A 24,333-nucleotide genomic window follows, 5' to 3' on the forward strand; every position below is an offset into this window, starting at 1 on the left:
TAAGAACACCCAGGCTCTGTTGTCAGATAAACCTGAGTTCTAATGCCAGCTCTGCCATTTCTTAGTTGTATGACTTTGTTCAAGATATTTTAACTCTCTATGAAATTTGCCTAATAAGATCTCCTACCTTATGCAGATTGTCAGGATTAAATGAAAATATGGATTTAATGTGCTTATTATTAAATCTTGTGTATAGTATGTGTTCAGTAAATGTTAGGCATCGTCAGCACAATCCTAGTAATATATGTCATATTTCATCAAATTTTTAATTACATTTTAACATCTCTTATTTAAACAGGAAGGTATTTTACAGGCAACAGCACTTCATGATTATAATTGGCAGATTTTATTCTAAGTTAGAATAGTGGTGCATCTTAAATTGCAATGCAGCTTATTGTCAATGACAGATTCAGAGAAGGATGATAGTACATGCTCAGTTAATATTCATAAAATAAAATTGCTACCAAGGATATTAAAGTTCTCAGTAGTTATTCAAAACATTATATTGGTAATGTAATAAATCATACAAGTATCTTTTTGACAACTTTACCATAACATCTCTATTTCCTTGGCATTAGTCTTATTGTTGTTGTTTAGTCTCTCAGTCATGCCTGACTCTTTGCGACCCCATGGACTGTAAACCACCAGGCTCCTGTGTCCATGAGATTCTCTAGGCAAGAATACTGAAGTGGGTTGCCGTTTCCTTCTCCATTAGTCTTGTTAATGGACACATAAAAGAAGTTTTTTTTTTTTTACATGAAAGATGATTAAACTGCTGTGTATATAATCCTAAGCAATAATTTTTCTAAGTTTTCTGTGTATTTTAGGTTTAATGAAATTTCACATACAGACAGTATACTCTAAATTGTGCTTTTAATATTGAAATTACAGTACAAGTTGTAGTGACTGAATAATATGTTGTCCCCTTTTTTTATAATACCTCTTCTGTAGAATTGCATATTCTTAAGAAGCCCCCTAATCTGTACATTGAATCACTGAGGTATTATCAGAAAGCAAGAAGATGATACTTTTACTGGCACCATCCCTCTTTCCTGGATCAAGCTCCAAGATTCCTGAGTAGTTACAAATTATCTTTGCTAACTTGATCTTCCACTGAAAAAAAAAAAACTAGTTAAATTCATGCATCCTTGGAAAATTCTTGGACATTAAAATTATCCAGTCACCAGATACTTTATTTTTTGAGATTATTTCAAGAATAGGTTCATCTGATGCTTTTCTGTTTAATCTACAGACACTTAGTTCACCAGCACAGATCATGGTAGAAGCTGGCAAATGGTTCATCAGCATTGACAGGGAATTGACTTTTCAGAAATGAATTCTCCAAGGAATGGGGGCAGGAGGACATAAATGTTGTTACATAGTTTCTCTGCCTGGAATTTTCTTCTTCCATTCACTTTCTTATTGCCACTCACTGTTTGGGTTAATAAATGAATGTTGTAATGTATGTTGAGGGGATAGGGATATATTTAGTCTTACAGAGCTTCTTCCTTTTTTAAATCTTTTTAAAATTGAAATACCAGTACTATCTTTATAAAATGCACAGGATTATTGAAGAGACACTGAGGTCTATTTGAACAGACAGATCTTGGAGCCTTATCATAATTGAATTGGATTTTGTTGTTCCTTCATCCTCCTCTTTCTAAATTTCTACTTTCTTCTTTCTTTATTTCCCCTTCCTTACTGTTTCTCCTGTGCAATTTCATGTTCTGAGCAGTTTGAATTGTGTTTCTTTGGCCGATGAGAGGGTTCCTACTATTCTAATAGTGAATGAAGCCACCATATAGTATCTGATGTAAGCCCCAAGAGTTAGTCACTTCTCAGTCATCTTTGTGACTTCTTGCTGCACAAAGATTCTTTGTTGACAAAGTTTCTTCTTTGTCTTAATTTGATTAACCTTTATGTATTTATTTTAGAGGTATTTTGGGGCCACCAAAAATATATACCAGATGTTATACTCAGCAGTGAGAATGCAGAGATGAACATAATAGACATTGTCCCTAATGAAATTTAGCAAGGAAGATATACATCAAGGAAAGAATTACATAATCAGTTATGGTTGTGATAGGTAGTAAAAAGTTAAAATGTAATTTGCAGTGACAAAATCTAGTGGGACAACTAGTCGTCAGAGGTTCCCTAAGGAAGAGATTGCGAGCATATAAAAAGCCTTGGATAAATATGTATTAAACTAATGCAGAAATGCAACTTTATTTAAGGTGAAACCTGAAGGATTTGGAAGAATTAACCAGGTAAAGTCTAAGGAACAAAAGTGAAAAGGGAGACCAGACAGAGAAAGCAACATGTGTGAAAGGCTCTGACCTTGGTTCTTTCAGTGAAGCAACAGATGCATGAGAACGGGGTGGGGGTAAAATTGCTTCTCAGAAAGATGTGCTGGAAGTAGCCAGGGTCATGTTAGTAAAGGCCAGGAGACTTTGTTTAAGAATCTAGACTTTGTCCTAAGAACAGTGGGAATCCATTGATGGTTACATGATGAGTTCCTGCTTCCACATGGCTTCAAATACTTGAAGTTTTCAGAAGGCCAAGCTCTAAAAACTTTCTCAGATCTACCTCCTGATAAATAAAATAAACCTGAGACTTTTTTTTGCCTTCCATGCTTGAAACAGGTATAAAATCCTTTTGTCCACACTGCAACTTTCAAATTTCCACTTGTTAACCATCCATGTCCCTATAATACTGATATCTGGTAAGTGTAAAGTATCCTATTGAGAAAGTTAAGAATATAAGAGGCCCCTCCGGAGGATCACTGATAAATATAGTTGGCTTCTACTGGAACTCTGCCAATAGCTTAAAGTTCACTATCTCAACATTATTCATTCTGGGTTTCGTGGGGTTTTTTGGTTTTGTTTTACCATTCTGGTTTTTCAGAAGTTCTTCCTTCTATGAGTAAAAATGTCTTACCTGTAACTTCTTGTTCCCTGCCCTTACTTCTTGTTCTGTTTCTTAGAATTGCATAGAATAAGCTGGAATCACTTTTTTTAAAGTGGTTAAATCTTTACTTAAAAACCAAGATGCTCTGATGAAACCTGAGATCAGATTATGAATTACAGAGTGGAACTACATCAAGAATCCATTAGGATAAGCACAGTGGAACAAGATAGTGATTTATCTTCTGTGACATAACTAGTAAATAGCGTAAAATTAACTGTACTAAGAACTAGAACCTTGTTTCTTTCCTTTGGTCAACAAGTAGAACACCTAATATGTGAATAGCATCTTATTACATATGCTAGAGAATAAATAAAAGAACAAGAGTATTAAGGTTATAAGATCTTGCTCTTAAGAGTTTATGATTTGTGTTGAGAGGAAAGAGTTGTATGTTTATGTAAATGCAATAGGAGAGTGCATGCCAAGTGAGCACTCTACTAAAAGAGTAATAGAAATTCCAAAGAGGAGTTAACAATGGGCTGAGGTGGAGTATGTATTTTATAAAGAAGTAACTGACTCAGTGAGTTTCTCCTTAGAAAGTGGATGGGCCAAACCTTGCTTACATTTATCCTCCTTTTTCCCCTCCACCCCTACTTGTACCACTTCGTTAGTCTGGATGAGCCCTCAAATGGTGTTTATTGGATTGATTTACTCTATCTTCCATACTCTGTTGGTGATGATTAAGATGTTCCATAATCTTTTTTTTTTTAATTCGACTGCTCTGCTTTCTGATTTTTTTTCAATGAATACGCATTTTTATTTGAAATAAAACAATACACAAAGATGTTCATACCCATTGTAGGAAAACAAAGTTCAACTTTTTGAAGATACATAGGAAAAATTTTTTTACTTTCTTGAAATGGATTCTGTTTGGAGCTTTTCCAGTGTACTTTAAGATGACCAGCAGCTTCTTTTGAACGGCTATCCTGAGCAACCTTAGAGATTACAATAAGTGGATTATACAGCATGATGATAATAGCAAGCTAGTGGCCAAGCTTTGCTCACAGTTCCTTATTTCTCCATCTGCCTAATGTCTTTCAAGAACTGCTTTATTGTGTTTCTCTTCTTTCAGCGGAACGGAAGCCCCCACTTTTCAACATGAATGCCATGAGTGCCTTATATCACATTGCCCAGAATGACTCCCCCACGTTACAGTCTAATGAATGGTAAGGCTGAGCTGTCATTTTAAATCTGTAAGAAAATCACCATATGTTTTTGGCACTTTCACTAAATTACGTTTTAAATATCTGACCTAGAAAGCATTTCATTCCTTCGTTTATGCTATGATAATGGACACTGATGCTTTATAAGCCTGAACTTTTTACACACACACATAGTATTTCTGCCCTTACTATGGTTTGTGTTATTAATATGTGTAGTAACTGAAATTCTAACAGGTACATATATCTCCTGCTACCTTCCTAACAAGTCTAATCTCTAAGTCATGATTGGTCTTATATTGATCATCTCAGTCTTATCATTTGTCAGCAAGGATAAAGTACCCTCTCTGAAAATTATAACATTTTAATAACTGTTAGAATCACAGAGCTACTGTAAAAGGGCAATGTCCAAGAAGAGTACACAGAATGAAATTTTCTAGAGAGAAGGCTTTTTCATCCAGAGAGCATACTCCTAGGTTCTCTGTCCCTTATGCTTCAAGTTTTACTACCTGGTTATAGGTTGTGGGTGATGAAAGAGTTACCAATTTGTCATGAAGAATATAGGCTTTAGACTTAGGAGAGCTGTTATCTTTGGAGAGAAAAATGTATACAAAATTGTTTTATATAAATATAGTATTTTTCATTTTCTGAGATATATTACAATTTGACTTTGTTTATATCATAAGATACCTTTATGTGTTGACTGACTTGAAACTGTCCACATTCATTATCCTAAAGAATTAATTTTACATACCTCAGACTTGAAAATGGGCCACTTCTCCTGATATTCCAAAGTATTTTAATAAAAATCTCCCAAATCAAAAAGTTTTCCCTTGGATAAAAATTATTTAAAGTGATCAGTATGTTCTACAGATTCTGATGTTATTTTCTTTCATTGTATTTGCACACACAGGACAGATTCCTTCAGGAGATTTGTTGATTACTGCTTGCAGAAAATGCCTCAGGAAAGGCCAACATCAGCAGAACTGTTACGGGTAATTTTTCAAATTTATATTTGAGGGGGGGAATTTAAAGTCATGTGGGAAACAGTGGAAACAGTGTCAGACTTTATTTTTGAGGGCTCCAAAATCACTGCAGTTGGTGACTGCAGCCATGAAATTAAAAGACGCTTACTCCTTGGAAGGAAAGTTATGACCAACCTAGATAGCATATTGAAAAGCAGAGACGTTACTTTGCCAGCAAAGGTCCGTCTAGTCAAGGCTATGGTTTTTCCAGTGGTCATGTATGGATGTGAGAGTTGGACTGTGAAGAAAGCTGAGCACCAAAGAATTGATGCTTTTGAACTGTGGTGTTGGAGAAGACTCTTGAGAGTCCCTTGCACTGTAAGGAGATCCAACCAGTCCATTCTAAAGGAGATCAGTCCTGGGTGTTCTTTGGAAGGACTGATGCTAAAGCTAAAACTCCAATACTTCGGCCACCTCATGCAAAGAGTTGACTCATTGGAAAAGACTCTGATGCTGGGAGGGATTGGGGACAGGAGGAGAAGGGGACAACAGGATGAGATGGCTGGATGGCATCACCAACTCGATGAACGTGAGTTTGAGTGAACTCCAGGAGTTAGTGATGGACAGGGAGGCCTGGCGTGCTGCAGTTCATGGGGTCGCAAAGAGTCAGACACGACTGAGCAACTGAACTGAACTGAACTGTAATGAAATATAATAAATCATTCCTGTGGCAGCTCATCATGACAAAGTGGATTAGAACATACACCTTGTCATTTAAAGTCCAGAGACAGTAGCTAGGCATAGAAGTAGCAAGATTAACACAATATGTTCAAGCTGGATTTAGAAAAGGCAGAGGAAACAGAACAAATTGGCAACATCCATTGGATCATCAAAAAAGCAAGACAGTTCCAAAAAAACATCTGCTTTATTGACTATGCCAAAGCCTTTGATTGTGTGGATCACAACAAACTGGAAAATTCTTCAAGAGATGAGAATACCAGACCCCCTGACCTGCCTCCTGAGAAACCTGTATGCAGGTCAAGAAGCAACAGTTAGAACTGGACATGGAACGAAAGACTGGTTCCAAATAGGGAAAGGAGTACGTGGAGGCTGTATATTGTCACCCTACTTATTTAACTTCTATGCAGAGTATGTCATGAGAAATGCTGGACTGGATGAAGCACAAGCTGGAATCAAGATTGCCAGGAGAAATATCAATAACCTCAGATATGCAGAGGACACCACCCTTATGGCAGAAAGTGAAGAAGAACTAAAGAGCCTCTTGGTGAAGGTGAAAGAGGAGAGTGAAAAAGTTGGCTTAAAGATCAACATTCAGAAAACTAAGATCATGGCCTCTGGTCCCATCACGTCATGGCAAATAGATGGGGAAACAGTGAAAATAGTGACAGATTTTATTTGGGGGTGCTGCAAAATCACTTCAGATGGTGATTGCATCCATGAAATTAAAAGACACTTGCTCCTTGGAAGAAAAGCTATGACTAACCTAGACAACATATTAAAAAGCAGAGACATTACTTTGCCAACAGTGGTCCATCTAGTCAAAGCTGTGGTTTTTCCAGTAGTCATGTATGGATGTGAGAGTTGGACTGTAAGGAAAGCTGAGCACCAAAGAATTGATGTTTTTGAACTGTGATGTTGGTAAAGACTCTTGAGAGTCACTTGCACAGCAATGAGATCCAACCTAAAGTTGGATCCTAAAGGAAATCCGTCTGAATATTCATTGGAAGGACTGATGCTGAAGCTGAAACTCCAATACTTTGGCCACCTGATGCGAAGAGCTGACTCATTTGAAAAGACCCTGATGCTGGGAAAGATTGAAGGTGGGAGGAGAAGGGGACGACAGAGGATGAGATGCTTGGATGGCATCACCGACTCAATGGACATGAGTTTGAGTAAACTCCAGGAGTTGGTGATAGACAGAGAGGCCTGGCGTGCTGCAATCCATGGGGTCACAAAGAGTTGGACATGACTGAGCAACTGAACTGAACTGAACTGATACACTGTATATTCCTCATGAATACTTTTCCCTCCAACTTTTCCCTTTTTCTGCTCCCCACCCCACCCACCTTTTTTGCCTTATGACAAAGAACATTTCTCCTTGCTCTGGTCATCACTCTGATGTTCCAGTGACTAATATCTGCCTGAACTTTAACTCAAAGTTTTCAGGACAGAGTCTGCCAATGGTTCAAATACCAACTCTAGGATTTCAGTTAGGTTGTTGCCAAATCATCAGGCAGTGAAGATATGTGATAAATATATAAGACAGATATTTACATAGTGTTACATCATACATGTTGGTGACAAAATTATTGTGTGTTAACTGCATTCATTTGATTTAAATATAGCATTTTTGAGCATCTGTTTTCATGTAACTTTGTATTATAGGCTCTGTGTACATAGGCAGTGTTCCATTAATATCAGTGAAGTATGTGGGAGTTGTTTTTACAATATAAATGTATTTTATTGGCCACAGAATAGTCCAGGTTTCTTTAATCTTTTTCTGTATGTGTGTTTTCCAGTCTTTTTTTGTTTCTTTCTTTGGTTTAAGAAAACCTCAGAATTGTATTGCCTAAATTTGTGAAGCTTAAACATGTCAGCTGCCTTTATAATTGCACCTTGGCTAAGTGTCACAGATTCTTGGTTTATATTTTCTTTTTCTCAAAAATCTTATTCTGTTATTTTCTGGCTTTGAGTATCCTGAAGAGGTAGGTCTGAAGCTGACTAGCTTTTCTACCCAAAATTAAGTTTTTCCTTCTTGTGAGTAACAGGTCACAGGAATATGGTGACAGAAGCAACAAGACAATGGGCTTTACCTTATTCTCTTTTGGTGTAGAAGCATCACATGTTCTAAACATAAACTATAGACAATAGAATACCAGAAGCACAAGACAGTGTCTTTATTACTTTGAAGTAGGCAAAGATTTATAAATACAGGACACAAACAGCAGTTTAGAGAAAGAAAAGAAGAGGAAAAAAAATTAAAAGTTTGCTTTAAAAATAATAAAGCAAAAAACATGCCTCGAAGATGATAGGGCAACAGACAACAAAAGGATATAAAAAACAAATGGGCAGAGGTAGAAAAAGAAAATGAAAGAGAAAAATTTAAAGATATATCATATCAAATCATATCATAAACAACAAGCTAATATGATAAACACACCCATGTAGGGTATTTCCAATGATGGATAGCCCGAGGGAAATAAAATTAAATGAAGAAGAAAAATTTCTAAAGATGATTATAGAAAAGATGACATGTGGAAGGCAGAGGAGATATATATTTCAACCTGTTATTCCTAAAAGAGAAAGCAAAACACATGGAGTAGAAGATATTTAAAGATATACTTGAAGATATACTTTTTGAAAGTTAATGTTAGGACCTTTATTTTATTTGATTTACTTAAGTGTATATACACACATGCGTGCGCATGTATACAAACACACATATATACTTGTCCATGCGTATCTTAGTTGCGATACGCAGGATCTAGTTCCCTGACAAGAAATTAAACCCATGCCCCCTGCCTTGGGAGCACAGAGTCTTAGCTGCTGGACCACCTGGGAAATCCCCTGATTTACCCTTATTTGATTTGGTGGACCAAATCAAGTAAGCCTAACATTTAGTCAATGATGTTTACTGATTATCTACCTGGTGCCAAGCACTGTTCTAAACACTGAAAATCATACAGTGGTACAAAGAAAAAGATAGTCCCTGCCTTCCTGGAACTTATATTCTAATGCAGGAGTGAGAAAACAAACAAATAATTTGATATAATGTCAAAAAAATAAAGCAAGGACTGGGATAAAGAGTGACAGGAGCTGCTCTTTAATACAAGGCATTTCTAGGGAGGTGAAACTGAACTTCAGTGATCAACAAATCCTACCTGTATCTAGTTTCTAAATTCAAAGGATAAAGAAAAATTCATAATAGGCTGAAAAAAATTTATTTGGGGCTAAAAAAACCATTTGACTTCAGATCTGCCTCTTCAGGAACACTCAAAGCCAGAAAACTATATAACAATATTTACAAAGTTCTAAGAAAAAGAAAATGTAAACCAAAGATTTGTGACCCAGCTAAGGTGCTCCTCAATTATAAATGCAGCTGGACATTTTCCAGCCTCACAAATTTTAAGCAGTTTTCCTTTCTTAAAAGCTTTTTCTCAATTGCTTGATAAGGAAATCCAGCCAGTCTATCAATGAAACAAAAAGTGAGAGAGGGAGGGAGGGAAGAAGGAAGAAAAAGTAAATTAGGGACTGGAGAAACTTGTGAAAGAACTGGTGGTGATCATTGAATTTAAGTTTGCTCTCCAATATTCATTTATTTATTCATTCACTACTAGTTTGTGTGTTTGTTTAGCATGGTAAAGAGACTACATTCCTCATTTTGAATAACCAATACAAATTTCAAAAGATAAAAATACAGTAGAAGAGAGAATAAAAAGTGAGAAAACCTTCCCATTCAAGGCCCTTCTCTAGAGTTAGCAACCACTGTCACCAATTTTGTACATGTCCTTCTAGAAATATTCTATGCATATGGAAGTAAATATCCTTTTAAATTTTTGAACCAATGGTAGCAAACTGTTCTACCCTGAATATTTTAAGTTTTAGTGTGTTTTGTGTATTGTTCCATGTTACTACATGCAGAACTATCTCAACGTCTCTAAGGACTCCATTATATAGTCAGATGGATGGTTGTTTTTATAACCAACTCATTATGGTGTTGACAGTCTTTTGCTGTTACAAACTGTTCTACAATAAATATCCTTACACATGTGTCATTTTGTATCTGTATATACAGATATCCAAAGAATAAATTCCTAGAAGTGAAATTGCTAATCAAATGGAATGTGAATTTTAAATTTTAAAAGGTGTTGCAAATTTTCCTCCAAAGAGGATGCCCCAGTTTATGGTCCTGTTAGCAAAGTATGAATACCAAAACTTTTTGACCTTCTAATCAGTTCAGTGGAAAACTTTTCTCACTGTCATTTTAGGTTGTATTTCTCATTATGAATTAGATTGTCTTTCTTATGTTGATAAGCCATTTCTATTTCCTCTTCTGTGAACTCTCTGTTGATCTTTCTCATTTGTCTGAGGGCTTTTCCCTTGTTAATTTGTAGTAAATCTTATAGATACTATTTTCTTATTTCACTTTTGACATTATTTTTTCTGGGATTTTGGGGGGAGGTGCAGAAATTTGTTATAAGGAATTTAACTTTTTTTTTCCTCCAGTTGGCTTTCTAATTATTCCCAAATATTTTTAAAATAATCCATCTTTTCCAAACATTTTCTTCCTGGTGTTAAAATGTCACCTTCACAAAGAATTAAAACTACAGAGAGAGAACTACAGTAAAATCATTGCTGTGATTAAAAGGCAGAATGTAAATGTTATACACATTGACAGTATATGTATTAACAATGTGAAAATAATAATGTGCCTAGAAAGAAGTAGGGGTAGGAAAGAAATGTAAATGTACTGATTTTCCTGTTTTTCAGGGTAGATAGTCAATAACAGTTCTTAAACTGAAAGTCTTTTTTAAGTAACTCTAATCTCTTAAAGCTTTACATGATCTTTTTTTTCCCCCCTTAACTTTAGAGGGCCTTTTAGGAACTGGTAACTCTTGGTGAAGAAATTTTAACTAACATTAAGCAGTCATCTTACTTTAAACTCCTCTAATTCTATGAAATTCAAATATACCTTATTTTAATAGATTATTTTTTAAATTACCATGTGTAATAAGTTTCTCATGTAAAATTATTTCTGGATATCCATCATTCTGAGAGAGAGAGAGAGAGGGGAGAGAGGGAAGGAAAGTGTCTAAAATAATATTTCATTTATTTCTGGATGGCAGAATTTTGATTTTCTTTTACTATCTTTTATTGATTTCTCTATTATTTAAATGTTTAAAGTAAACATATTTCTAAGAACAATGAAAGCATTCTTTGAAAATGATCTGAGAACCTTTCAACTGTATGGGTTTGGAGAACAGTGAAGAGATGGGATTTCAGGCAGAGAGAACAACAGGGGAAAAGACATGCAGGTGTGAAACCCATGGCAGAGACAAGAATGATCTACAAGTATGCTGCATTGGGTGGAACAGGGAATAGGAGTGACTAGAGTGGAGCCTAGAAATTCAAGCAGGAACCGACTGTTCAGGCCAGACTTTACAATGGAGGCCATGAGATGTTTTTAAGACATTGGGTGTATCAGTTTTGAAATATTTTAAGGTTTAATTACCTCCCACAATAAGAAGTCCAGGATTTAGGAAAGGAGGTGTTAGAAGCAGTCCAGACCTGTAAGCAGCTCAATAGCTCCTCCTGTCTTCTACTTTACCATTCTTTGCACTTGACTTTTGTCTTCTTGGTCACAAAATGGCTCCTGTGTTTCCGGGACTCAGACTTTATTCCAGGCAGGAGAAAGGAGGCAGGACAAAGAGTAAAACACCTTCTCTTCCTGTGCCTTGCTTTTTATCCTGGAAAACAAAGCCTTCCTCTGGGGTTTCTGCCTATATCTCAGAATTTGGCCAGAACTTGGTCACATTGCTAATTATACCTGCAAAGAAAGGTAGAGTCCAGGTCTTATACTTTTTACTACTTTCAAGAAAGAAAGGCAAGGAAAAGAGATTGGAATGAAGGATAAATAGGTGTCTGTCACAGTTAATACCATGATCAACTCTGTGGTAGACCACCAGAAAACAAACTCCCAAATAAAGAAACCTGGGTGTCCATTCTAGCTCTTGCATTGTTTAGCTGGGTAAATCACTTAACCTCTCTGGGCCTAAAATCCCTCACCTTGGAAATAAAAGAATTACTAAGAGCTACTTCTCTAAAATTCAGTATCCTAGATTATATCTTGAAGTTTACTAAAGACTGATTTATTCTTGTCTAATTGCAAGCACTGAAGTAGCCAAATAATTTTGCTTTCTCCCTTAAATTCTCCTCTTCAAATATGCAAGCTACTCTTCCTTCCAGGAATGGTGTTTCATTTTCAGAAGGGATTCTTTGCAGAGAAAGAGATATTTTATTAAAATAGGAGCAAAAGCCACAATTCCCTGGACAGCAAAGTCAGAGTGAAGAACTGCAAGACATACAGATTTTTTTTCCTCACAGTGGTCCTGCTCCTCTTTTATATCTGTTTAACTTATAAAGAAATTAAATCCATTCCATCATCTGAGGCCTACCACATTAATACCTCATTTTCCCAATATATTCAAATTATAATTTCACATAAGCGAATTTTCCACATAACTGAAACTTTTCCTTTAAAAAACAAAACTTCCTCCTCCTCCTTTTGATCATTTTGTGTGGTGATCTTATCAAAATATGTGATATGCTTCTCTGCCTTCCTCAAGAAAGCATAATGAATATAATGCCACTTCTTGATTACCCAGAGATAATAGCATTTCATGAGATCTTGGGAGTATAAAAAAAGTGTATGAAGGACAGTTGCCCGTTTACAAAATAGTCCACAAACCCTAGTTCATTTTTATTTGGTTGGTTGGTTGCTTGGTGTGTTAATCATGGAATTTCCTTCTCTTTACTGTCAGGTGGTCAGATACCTTTTCAACAGACTCTTTTTTTGGCAACAAGTAACTCTCTAACAGTCCTCAGTCCTCTATTCTCCTACTTTTGTTCCCTCTTTCTAAACTGCTGTGGCTGAGAAACCAGGAAACCAGAATATGTGTTAAAGATCATTGATAATATTGAAAGTGAAGCTTGTTTACATCAAGAAAAGCTTGTGGACTTGGGGTGAATATTTTAACCCCTTGGAGACCCTTTTGCCTTATTTCTCATTGTACAGCTCTGTAAAGGGAAGATGAAGTTGCCAAAATTCTGACCTCTGAGATAAATGGAATAATTGCCACATTTTCAAGCATACACTGTATATGACCACAGAAATAGAAAACAAAATATTCAGAAGTCTGTCTTTAAAACGGTAGTGTAGGGTGAGAAAGAGGATTGAGGCAGATTATAACAAGAATATTCTATACTCTGCCTTGCTTTTGCTTATTACATAGTTTCAGGTTTGAAAGGCACAAGCTCTCAGCTACTATTTAAAGTTCTAGTCATTGTTATTATTTGCATGGCAAAGTAAACCTCAAGAATTCTCAAGTAAATTCTAGAACAAGTCCACAAAACGTGGCTTGAGGAAGAAGAGAAAAAACATGATTATGACTTTATGAGATTTATACAAGGTATGAGGCTACATGAGATGAAAATTGTATCTTCAAAATCCACAGAACTGTTTTACGTTGATTTATCTTTACATCTTAATCTTGCACCTAAAAATATGTCTCCTCATTATCAGTTTCTGTTTTTTTCTCTTCCCTTAATCAGCATGACTTCGTTCGACGAGACCGTCCACTTCGTGTCCTTATTGACCTTATACAGAGGACAAAAGATGCCGTTCGTGAGCTAGATAACCTACAATACCGGAAAATGAAAAAAATCCTTTTCCAAGAGACACGAAATGGACCCTTGAATGAGTCACAGGAAGATGAAGAAGTAGGTTGAGTTTCTTTTAGCGAACACTCATTGGGTACCTACTATGTGTAAAAGTTCTGGACTAGGATGCTATGAAAAACACTTTGGGAAATAACAATGTATTCAGTTGATGTTCTCTGCCTTAAGAGACATGCACAGTTGCAAAAGAGATATTGAAAAAAATAAGATAAAATATGAACAGTGTTACAGAGGTAGAGCACACAGTAGGGGTCCATAGTGGGGACAGAATAAGTCATCTGCTGGTGGGATTAGTGAAGAGGTGGGTCACTTTTGACCGGCAGTTACAGGGCACTTTCATGCTGTGCTTTAGGAAGATTATCCTGGCATCAGAATGTAAGATGGATTTGAATGGATAACTTTCTGGGTAATAGTCCATGCAAGAGGCAGTAAGGGCAATATTCATGGGAATTGGGGAGAAGGAACACTGAGAAACACTAGAGAGATGAACTTGATAATACTGTGCTTCTCACTGACAGTGACAGATGAAGGGGAGCTTATGGTGACTCTGAGCATTTGTGCTTCAGTGACTAGAGTGTGTCAGTACCAAGAACAGAGAAGAACCAAGAAGGAAGAGTTGGTTTAGGATGATTTCAGTTTGATGCCTGCTGAGTAAGGTCTTGGCATCATCTGCTATTGACACAGTGTACAGGTGGAGTTTTTTCAGAAAGATGACTTTAGTTTAAGTTATTCAAATAGTTTAAGAAGGATTAGTCGAAGAGGCCTAAATAGAGATGTCTAGCATTTGATTGGAAAATACAAATCCAGAACATAGGAAAGAGGTCTGGGTAAAGGGTAGTTGGTTGGGGGTCAAGGACATTAAAATGATGATGAATCAGGAGTTGAATGTAGAATGAGAAGAGAGTCCATGCCACCTAAGAAAAGGGAAACCGGGGAGATAAAGGCATCATAGATGTTACAAGTATACACAGCTTCAAGGAGGGAGCTACAAATACCATCAGATGCCACAGAGAAGTCAGGTTAAACAAGGACCAAAAACAGTGTTAACTGGGTTTTTCAAGTAGGATCTTCTTGATGACCTTAGTAAAAGCAGTTTTACAGGAATAGTTAGGATGAATAGTCGTTTACTGTGGGTTATAGAATAAGTGGGAAGTGAGAAAGTAAAGATAGTGAAAGTTGGTCATTTTAAGATTCATAAACTGGGTCAAGAAGGAAAAATGACAAAGGGCAGTATGTAGAAAGGTACATACATATAAGGCAAGTCTCTTCATACTATGCAGAAGGAAAGGAGCCAGGACAGAGGCGTTGAAAATAGAGGAAGGAGACACAATTAAGGAATTAGGATCTCAGAAAGTGCATAGGAGTAAGAGCATTAGTGCAGGGATTAGCCTTGAACAAAAGAAAGGACTCTTCTAAAAATAGATTAAAAAGGGGGAAAAAATGAAGAATGAATTTTAGTTTAACTTTTTAATATAGAAGAAAATAAAATTGTTTTATCAATAATTATAAAAATAAAATTCAGAAAGCTGAACTGGAATATAAAAATCTCTTGATTGCATATATACAAATAGGCCCCTTTAATTGGGGAAATAAATCTATTTAAAATATAATGTATTATCTATCATCTTAAATTGCTCAAATTACCTTTGTCAGTGATTCCTTATATTGCCATGGCTAAAGAGCAATTCATTAAAGTTATGTAGGTACAGAGTATGCTTCTTTGAAAACAGGGTTTATTTGGAACTAAGTTGCTTTAATTATATTACTTAATCTTGTATCAAAAGATACCCACTGTGATGGATAAATTATATGTTCCAATTATTTTAGCATTTCTCAAATAGTAGTCTTTGGACTAGTAGTGATGAATACCAGTATTATTTAACAGATATATTTAATAAGATTACAGAGGTAAGCTTGATAGAATTGCTTGAGGGAGGCAGAATTTAATTACCTGTCCAGGACAGTAGAATTAATATCCCTGCTCAGATATGAAGTTTCTCAATAATGACTTGCAAAAAGAGCATATTGCTTGTCAAATCTCTGAAAACTCTTTTTATCCTCTTTGAGCTTCAAGTGCCCACTGCTATGTTTGTAGCTTTCCTAGAGATCCCCTGTTCAGTAGCCTGCAGTCTTTCCCTAACACCAGAATAGGCCTTTGGGACAGCATCAGAGTGAATTGGAGATGTCTGAAAATGGTGGTGGAGTAGTGGAGCCACTACATTAAAAGTTTCATCTTGCAGATTTGGCAGAAAAGCAACTTGGCACTGCAAAATTGAATGTACTTAATAGCTTAGTCAATGGATTGGTGCTTTATCTCCAGTCATTTTTTTTTTAACCCAAGTGCCCCATTTTTATAGGACAGCGAACATGGAACCAGCCTGAGCAGGGAATTGGACAGCCTGGGCAGCAACCATTCCATCCCAAGCATGTCTGTGAGTACAGGCAGCCAGGGCAGCAGCGTGAACAGCATGCAAGAGGTCATGGACGATAGCAGCTCTGAACTTGTCATGATGCATGATGATGAAAGCCCAGTAAATTCCACTCCCTCTGTTGTGCACAAGAAAGTAAGTTTCATGATCCCCTTCACAGTGCTAGGCTTTGCCCATCATTATGAAGCCAACTCAGGTCACTTAGCATTCAGATATTTTAGTTCCCTCTTTACAGCTGAAATTATGGAACTCAGCTGAGCACATGATAGTTCTTTTCGGTAAAAAAGATAATGAAGGACTAGGCAAGCTGTATTTGTGCCTGTTTCTTCATCTTCCTCTCTTGATACTCTGATGTCCACCACCATCAAATAAACAAAAACAAATCTATAAATCTCCACATCAAAGAAACCAGTTAAGTTCCTTTCTAAACCAATAACCTTAATACTGTTGACCTTAAAAGCTTTCTTTTAAGTAAAACCTATTGGTTTTACTTTTAAAGTAAAACATGTTGGTTGTGACCTTATAGAAGTATTTCAGATGTATGTTTCTTCCTGAGTAGTCTTAAAATACTCTTTGTTTTAGAAAAAGTTTCCACTCTTTTTTGTTGTTTCTTGGATTTGTCATTTCTAATTCTTCTAAGACCAGCTCTGTGTCAGCTTAAATAGTCTGACTTTTGAGTTAATGATTGTTTTTTGTTTTGACTTTACTTTTCCAATGGAGGATCATTCATTTCATACAAAGCCTATTGTGATTTATAATTTGATATGCTTTATTTTAAAATGAAAAATTATTTTTAAGCTTCTTTCAAAGCAATAAGATGAGTATTGCACAGAATTATCAATGATTTTTTGGAGGAATTCCCAAAAGTGTTTTAAGTACCTTAGGTAAGCAGTTCATAATATGGGACTATAGAAAAGAATCCTTTATAACTTTTTCCATATTAGGTATATGTGAGTTGTGTATGTACCAGCTGCTGCTGCTGCTGGTGCTAAGTCGCTTCAGTCGTGTCTGACTCTGTGGTACCCCGTAGACGGCAGCCCACCAGGCTCCGCCGTCCCTGGGATTCTCCAGGCAAGAACACTGGAGTGGGTTGCCATTTCCTTCTCCAATGCATGAAAGTGAAAAGTGAAAGTAAAGTCGCTCAGTCATGTCCGACTCTTAGCGACCCCATGGACTGCAGCCTACCAGGCTCCTCCATCCATGGGATTTTCCAGGCAAGAGTACTGGAGTGGGTTGCCATTGCCTTCTCTGGTATATGTACTCATTTTAATAAATGTGAGTGATTACATTCTAACTCCAAGTAGGAGAGCAGGTTTAAGAATTTTTTCACTTAGATGTCTGCTGGTTGTATATTATTATTGGGAGAAAAAGAAAATTAAACAGGTAGGATGAAGAGCATGTGAAAATATATTGGTGCCTAGTCATGAATAGTGGAGGGATCACGTTTATTTTCTGAACTGATTAACTTACTCATTTATTCAACAAACATTGGTGGGGACCCCTATTATCTGCAAGGAGCTGTAGCAGGTCCTTTGGATACAGACAAAACAGACATGATGCCTTCATAGAGCTTATTATCTGTGGGGGAGATTAAGCAGATAATCACACAAGTAAATTGATTGTGTAATTATAAAACGTGTTCTGGGTAAAAGGAGGACTTATTCTATTGGGGAGTAGAGGAAAATCTCCCCAGTGAAGTGACATTTAAGCTCAAACTTCAGAGACAAACAGAGGTTAGCTAATTTGGGGTGAAAGATGGGGGTGACTCAGGAAGCAATATGTGCAAAGGCCCTGAGATAAGAAATTCTGTACGTTCAAGAAAAAGGGAAAATCTGAGAAATTAGAGCTTGGAGGACTGTGTGGAGACTGAATTGGGACCAGAGTGACAGCAAGGACCCAGATTATTAGAAAGCCATAAAAGCATTTTGAGGAAACCAGTGATACCACGCAGATGAAGAAATCTGCTAAGAGTTCAGCATTGTCAGTCAGCCGTATTTAAACATGGGCAAATGGTCATGTATTTGAAGGGTGGAAAAGGTTTTGCTGGGCTCTCTTTTTAGAAGGAGTTATCATGGATGCTGAGAGATATTGACTTTTTCCGTTCTTTTAGCTCTAGGGCTTTGTGGGGATAGAGAGCAAAAAAAAAAAAAAAAAAAAGGAATTCTGTTGGATCTTTTTACTCTAGGACATCTCAAATGAGCACCCAAAATTAGAAGAGAGATAATTAGATTAGATTACTGGAATAATCAGCAAAATTAGATTACTGGCATAATCAACAAGAAAGAAGACCCTGGTCTTGAACTCATTGGAGGTTTTAATTTTAATTTTTGCAGGCTGGTATAGAGCTTTCTTGTAATAATATGAGCCTTTCAGTGCCTTTTTCTCCTTGGTGTAATTTTAAGAAGATAAGATTTTAATTTATAATCCAAAATAGAAGGTAGTTGTGTTTGATATACAGAAAATATTTGTCAGGAAAATTTTTTCCAAAATGTATTTCTATTTAATTACTAAATATAGAGGTAATGTGATGAAAAATATTGAAAAACATCTGAAAATAAAACTATGAATTAGTTAATTTTAAAATATAAGCAAGGAAGTAAGATAGTAGAAACAATCAACTGAGTGAAAGGGAAACCCACGGAATGGGAGAAAATACCTGCAAATCATCTATCTTTAAAGGATTAATATCCAGAATATATGGAGAACTCCTAAAACGCAACAGCAACAATGAAAGAGGAAAAAAAAAAGAAAACAACTGGAATCAAAAGTGAGTAAGGACTTGAATCACCATTTCTCCAAAGAAGATATGAAAATGATCAATAAGCATATGAAAAGATCTCCAACATTATCAATCATTAGGGAAATTCTAATCAAAACTACAGTAAGATACCACCCATGTGTGTAGCCATCACACACATTAGAGTGACCACTGTTTAAAAAAACAGAATGTAACAAGTGTTGCTGAGGATATGGAAAAATTAGAACCCTGTTCATTACTGGTAGGGATTGAAAAGGGTACAACCACTGTGGAAAATGGTGGTTCCTTGAAAAATTAAAACTAGAATTACCATATAACCTAGCAATTCCACTTCTCAGTATATATCCAAAAGCATTGAAAGAAGGATTTCAAAGAGATTTTTGTATACCCATGTTCATTGCAGCCTTATTCACAAAAACAGCAGAGAGGTGGAAGCCATGTAAATGATGAATGAATAAACAAAATGTGTTATATACAAACAATGGAGTATTATTCACCTTCAAAAGGAAGGAAATTCTGCCAGATTCCATTAATACAATGTGGTTGAACCATGAAGACATTATGCTAAGTGGAACAAATGTACCTGTCACAAAAAGGCAATTGCTGTATGATTCCACATATATGAGGCTCTTAGCATAATCAAAATCATGGAAAGTACAATGATAGTTACTAGGGATTTGGGGAGAGGATTAATCAGTTCAGTTCAGTCGCTCAGTCCTGTCCGACTCTTTGCGACCCCATGAATTGCAGCACACCAGGCCTCCCTGTCCATCACCAACTCCCGGAGTTCACTGAGACTCACGTCCATCGAGTCAGTGATGCCATCCAGCCATCTCATCCTCTGTCGTCCCCTTCTCCTCTTGCCCCCAATCCCTCCCAGCATCAGAGTCTTTTCCAATGAGTCAACTCTTCGCATGAGGTGGCCAAAGGACTGGAGTTTCAGCTTCAGCATCATTCCTTCCAAAGAAATCCCAGGGCTGATCTCCTTCAGAATGGACTGGTTGGATCTCCTTGCAGTCCAAGGGACTCTCAAGAGTCTTCTCCAGCACCACAGTTCAAAAGCATCAATTCTTCAGTGCTCAGCCTTCTTCACAGTCCAACTCTCACATCCATACATGACCACTGGAAAAACCATAGCCTTGACTAGATGGACCTTTGTTGGCAAAGTAATGTCTCTGCTTTTCAATATGCTATCTAGGTTGGTCATAACTTTCCTTCCAAGGAGTAAGCGTCTTTTAATTTCATGGCTGCAGTCACCATCTGCAGTGATTTTGGAGCCCAGAAAAATAAAATCTGACACTGTTTCCACTGTTTCCCCATCTATTTCCCATGAAGTGATGGGACTGGATGCCATGATCTTCGTTTTCTGAATGTTGAGCTTTAAGCCAACTTTTTCACTCTCCACTTTCACCTTCATCAAGAGGCTTTTGAGTTCCTCTTCACTTTCTGCCATAAGGGTGGTGTCATCTGCATATCTGAGGTTATTGATATTTCTCCCGGCAATCTTGATTCCAGCTTGTGTTTCTTCCAGTCCAGCACTGAACCATACACTTAAAAATAATCAAGATGGTAACTTTATTTTACCACAATTTAAAAAAGGAAAACATAGAAGCAGGCTAAAAAAATAGAGCATGTTATATATATGTGCTTAGTCATTCAGTCATGTCCGACTCTTTGCAACCCCGTGAACTGTAGCCCCCCAGACTCCTCTGTTCATGGAATTCTCCAGGCAAGAATACTGGAGTGGGTTGCCATTCCCTTCTCCAGGGCATCTTCCCAACCCAGGGGTAGAACCCAGGTCTCCTTCATTGAAGGTAGATTTTTTGTCACCTGAGCCATCAGGGAAGCCCATTGCATATAAAAACTTAATATTAAATAATGGTATCTCTTCATGAAACCCATTTAGCCTTATACTTGGGCTTCATGTCTTTAAACATAATAGAAATAAATTTTTCATAAGTTTCATATTTGTTTTTTTACTTGAATTCAAAGTTTTTCACTTGGGAACATAAAGTGGGATTTTTTTTTTTTTTTTGCTTTAAAAAAAGTAACTTATTTATTTCCTACATAACATATGTTTTCAGTAATAAATAATACATTTTTCAAAATCAATAAGACACTGTGAAGAAAGTAGGATCTTAAACTCTCAACAGAAAGTTAGGTGTGGACTCTAGGAATGAGAAAATTAGTTTTAAGTTCTGTCTGCCACTGTTAGTTTTATTTTACTTTGGACAAGTCACAAACCTCTCCAAACCTCAGTTTTTCCATCTGTAAAATAAGGAGTTGTTCCGTATGATTTCCAACATTGTTTCTAGCTCTAAAATGTTGTGCTTCTATTCCTGTAAATTTTAAAAGAGTAAATGTCTAATGTGACTTTCAAGTTGTTTGGTAAAGAGATACCTTGATATAGAAAAGCCTATGTATCACTGAATTATCATTTTATAAATAATGTTCTACCATTATCTCATTATCCTATTTTGTTGTCTTTTTTATACTTGTCACTATCTAAAGTTATACTATGTACTAATTCATTATTTCATGATTTGGGTATAAATGTCATCATAGCCAAAATTATGCTTACCTTGTTCTGTGCTGTATCTCAACACCTTAGAACAGTACCTGGCACAGCATAGGCACTCAGTAAATATCTAAGGAATGAGTGAATTAACAAACAAAAAATACACAATGAATAAATTGCTTACCAGATACTAAACACCGTGCTATTTTGAACATAATGGTTTAAAAGGCTTGAATAATATTAAGTATTATTTTTATGGTTTGAAAGATTTAAACAATAGATTGTCTCCAATAACAGTATTCTTGACAATAAGAACTGGCTTAATAAATATTAAAATGTAAGAATAAGGATAGGGAATTGTTTTGTTCCCCGCTCTTGACTGTTACAATTAAGATTGCAGACATATGCTAAATTAGTCAAATCATATATATGAACAGAATGCCCATTTTGTATAGGAAGTAAACTTACTTTTAAGGGCCATGTATAACTATTAAGAGCGTGATTTGCAACTAACTGTTCTGCATCCAGAATAAAGATAACCTAATTTTAGGAGGACAGACCTATCATAGATCAAGCCCAAAAAATGCAAAGTGGCACACTGAAAATTTTCCTTTAACACCAGATTTTCAAGTTACTTCCCTCTCTACAATCTTTGCCTCTACTCTGGTCTTTCCCTGGCCCTGAAGAAATCCTAATCCAATCTTCCTTTTGAACAAGAATGGTTTGATAAGTCTAAAGGTATATTCTGACAAAATAAACTTTAGGCACGCACTTCTTTCCTCCGTTGTAGCGTTGCCACACTGCTTTTTCCAATAATATGACTATCACTACATCTCTAGACTCTTTGCTTCTCCAGGACACCTCTCTTCAAATACCACCTAGCTGGGTGTCTTAGCACATTGTGCATGTATGCATGCTAAGTTGCTCAGTTGTGTATGATTTTGTGCAACCCTTTGGATTGCAGCCTGCCAGGCTCCTCTGTCTATGAGATTCTCTAGGCAAGAATACTGCAGTGGGTTGCTGTGCCCTCCTCCAGGGGATCATCCTGACACAGGGATCAAACCTGTGTCTCTTAGTCTACCTCCATTGGCAAGCAGGTTCTTTACCACTAGTGCCACCTGGGAAATCCCTATCACATAGTAAGCACCCAATAAATGTTTTGTGAACTAACATGAAGATGAACTTTTATGGGACACAACTCTACACCTCAGTTCTTGATTATTCACAAGTGAGTCCAGGGTAAACTCTTAATCCAGATTGGGTTTTTTGCTGTAGCCTAGGCTGCCTCTGAGCCTCCACCCTACACCTTAACCATTGGGTGTACAGCAGTAGCAAGCAGATTTTAATTTTGTTCTAAGCAACAAAAGTCTATTGTTTTTAATTTGTCAATTGAAAGGTATATTTTTATTTTGTTAAAGTCTACAATCAATTATTTTTGCTTGCTGCTGCCTTCTGTTAATATAGATCATGAGACTTATGTATTAAAATTCTTTGTTCACTAATCAATTTGTTGTTTCTAGTATGCCTAATGAACTGTAGTCATCATGGCCCCTGTTTAGAGATCAGTTTTTTAAAAACTTGTTCTCTTCTAACTCCTAAAGCTTTCCTTGACCCTTTCCATTAATCAATATTAGTGAGGGTTTTCTTTTCCCCTTATTTAAAAAAAGAACAGCTTTCCCCATTTTCGTGAGAGGAAAGAAAGAAATGTCCTCGAGGGGATAGGATGTTCTAGTTTAATTTTCACTTGCTTCAGTGGCCTTTCCTATTATTTTTGCTGAAGAGCGGGGCAGTTTCTTTGACTCTTCAACTTGCATTTGGCCAAGTAAAAGTAAATTAATATATGAAGATAATGTTTCTTGAACAGAGCAGTCGTACAAACCACCCCTCCATGGTACCTTCTTTCAGTGTTCTGCCAGTCATTTTTTCTCCCTAACAGCTATCTTTCCAGGTGAAGACACCCTTTTCCATCTTCTCCCCTTCCTCTAGCCCCAGCTTTTGATAGTTGCACCTGCTTAGGCAATTATTTAATCATTTTGAAGTGAACAAAACAAAAAAGATGGTGAGTTTGCTGATCCCTTCTCCACAGTGTGAAAGGTATGGGAATCTATAAAAAGACTTCTCATCACCAGAAAAAAGAGCCATTCTTAGATCCCCTCCAATCCCCCCATGTAAAGATGTGCTTGTGTGTGTGTCACTGTTTTGCAACTGCCTTAAAGTACAAAGTGACAGGTTTTTATGAAATATGAATTAGGATTCTATTAAATAATAAAAAAAAGTCACTTTCTCAGAATCTTCTCAGACCTATATTCTTGAGCTTATTTATTCAGCAAACATTTTTTGAATGCCCACAAAGTATCAAGCACCATGATAGGTGCTGCAAAGACTGAGGTTTTTTGAACCACATTTACTCTGCCTTCAGAAAGCTCACAGTCTCATGCACAGATGAGTATAAGTATGATGAGGAGTGTGATAAAGATATACCGAAAGCATAATAGAGTCCAGTGGAGTGGTTTCCAAGGTTAATTTCAAGTTAATCTAGAAACTCTGAGCGAGTGATCACACCATATCACTTCAGAAGCATAAATAGTCAGACATTTAGGGGAAAACTTCTACATAAAAGTAAAGCCCTTTGTCCAGGGAATAAGAGTAAAGTTTTTAAATCTGAAGAAATTTTATTTCTTTTTATAATGAAAGGACACTATAAATTTACTTAAAACTGGTCCCAAAACCGTATATTTCAGAGAGCTATTTTGCTCACTTCTGGATAAGATTTTAAGGATAAACTATAAGCAAGTCATATATATTGTCTTGGTAAAGTAAAACATGATATTTGTTCTAAAAATCATTCTTCAGCGTCAGAGAAGATGTTGGTCTTCTCATCTTCATTTGTAAATCATATGCAGTGGTGCTTAACTGCATAAAATAGCAAATTGACCCACTCCAGTATTGATCTTAAAATGTGTTCAGGTCGGAAACTCTGGGAGGCAGGTACAGTCATTCTCAAAGGGGCTATTGCTTGAAGGGGTGATATAACCAACAGAGTACATACCCAATAAAGCTG

At 36.5% G+C, this 24,333-nt stretch overlaps 1 protein-coding gene across 15 annotated transcripts in view; it reads left to right on the top strand.

Annotated features, from left to right (window-relative positions):
• Positions 1-24,333, top strand: part of TAOK3 (TAO kinase 3) — a 189,078-nt gene that overhangs the window by 126,462 nt on the left and 38,283 nt on the right. For all 15 annotated transcript variants that reach the window (XM_070769581.1, XM_019977786.2, XM_070769582.1 and 12 more), the window contains 4 exons: positions 4,037-4,130; positions 5,038-5,119; positions 13,442-13,609; positions 15,925-16,131. In XM_070769581.1, coding sequence (XP_070625682.1) covers positions 4,037-4,130; positions 5,038-5,119; positions 13,442-13,609; positions 15,925-16,131 — 551 coding nt within the window. The remainder of the gene's footprint in view (positions 1-4,036; positions 4,131-5,037; positions 5,120-13,441; positions 13,610-15,924; positions 16,132-24,333) is intronic.

The sequence above is a fragment of the Bos indicus genome, chromosome 17 (genome assembly GCF_029378745.1).
Source record: "Bos indicus isolate NIAB-ARS_2022 breed Sahiwal x Tharparkar chromosome 17, NIAB-ARS_B.indTharparkar_mat_pri_1.0, whole genome shotgun sequence".
NCBI classification, from domain to species: domain Eukaryota; kingdom Metazoa; phylum Chordata; class Mammalia; order Artiodactyla; family Bovidae; genus Bos; species Bos indicus.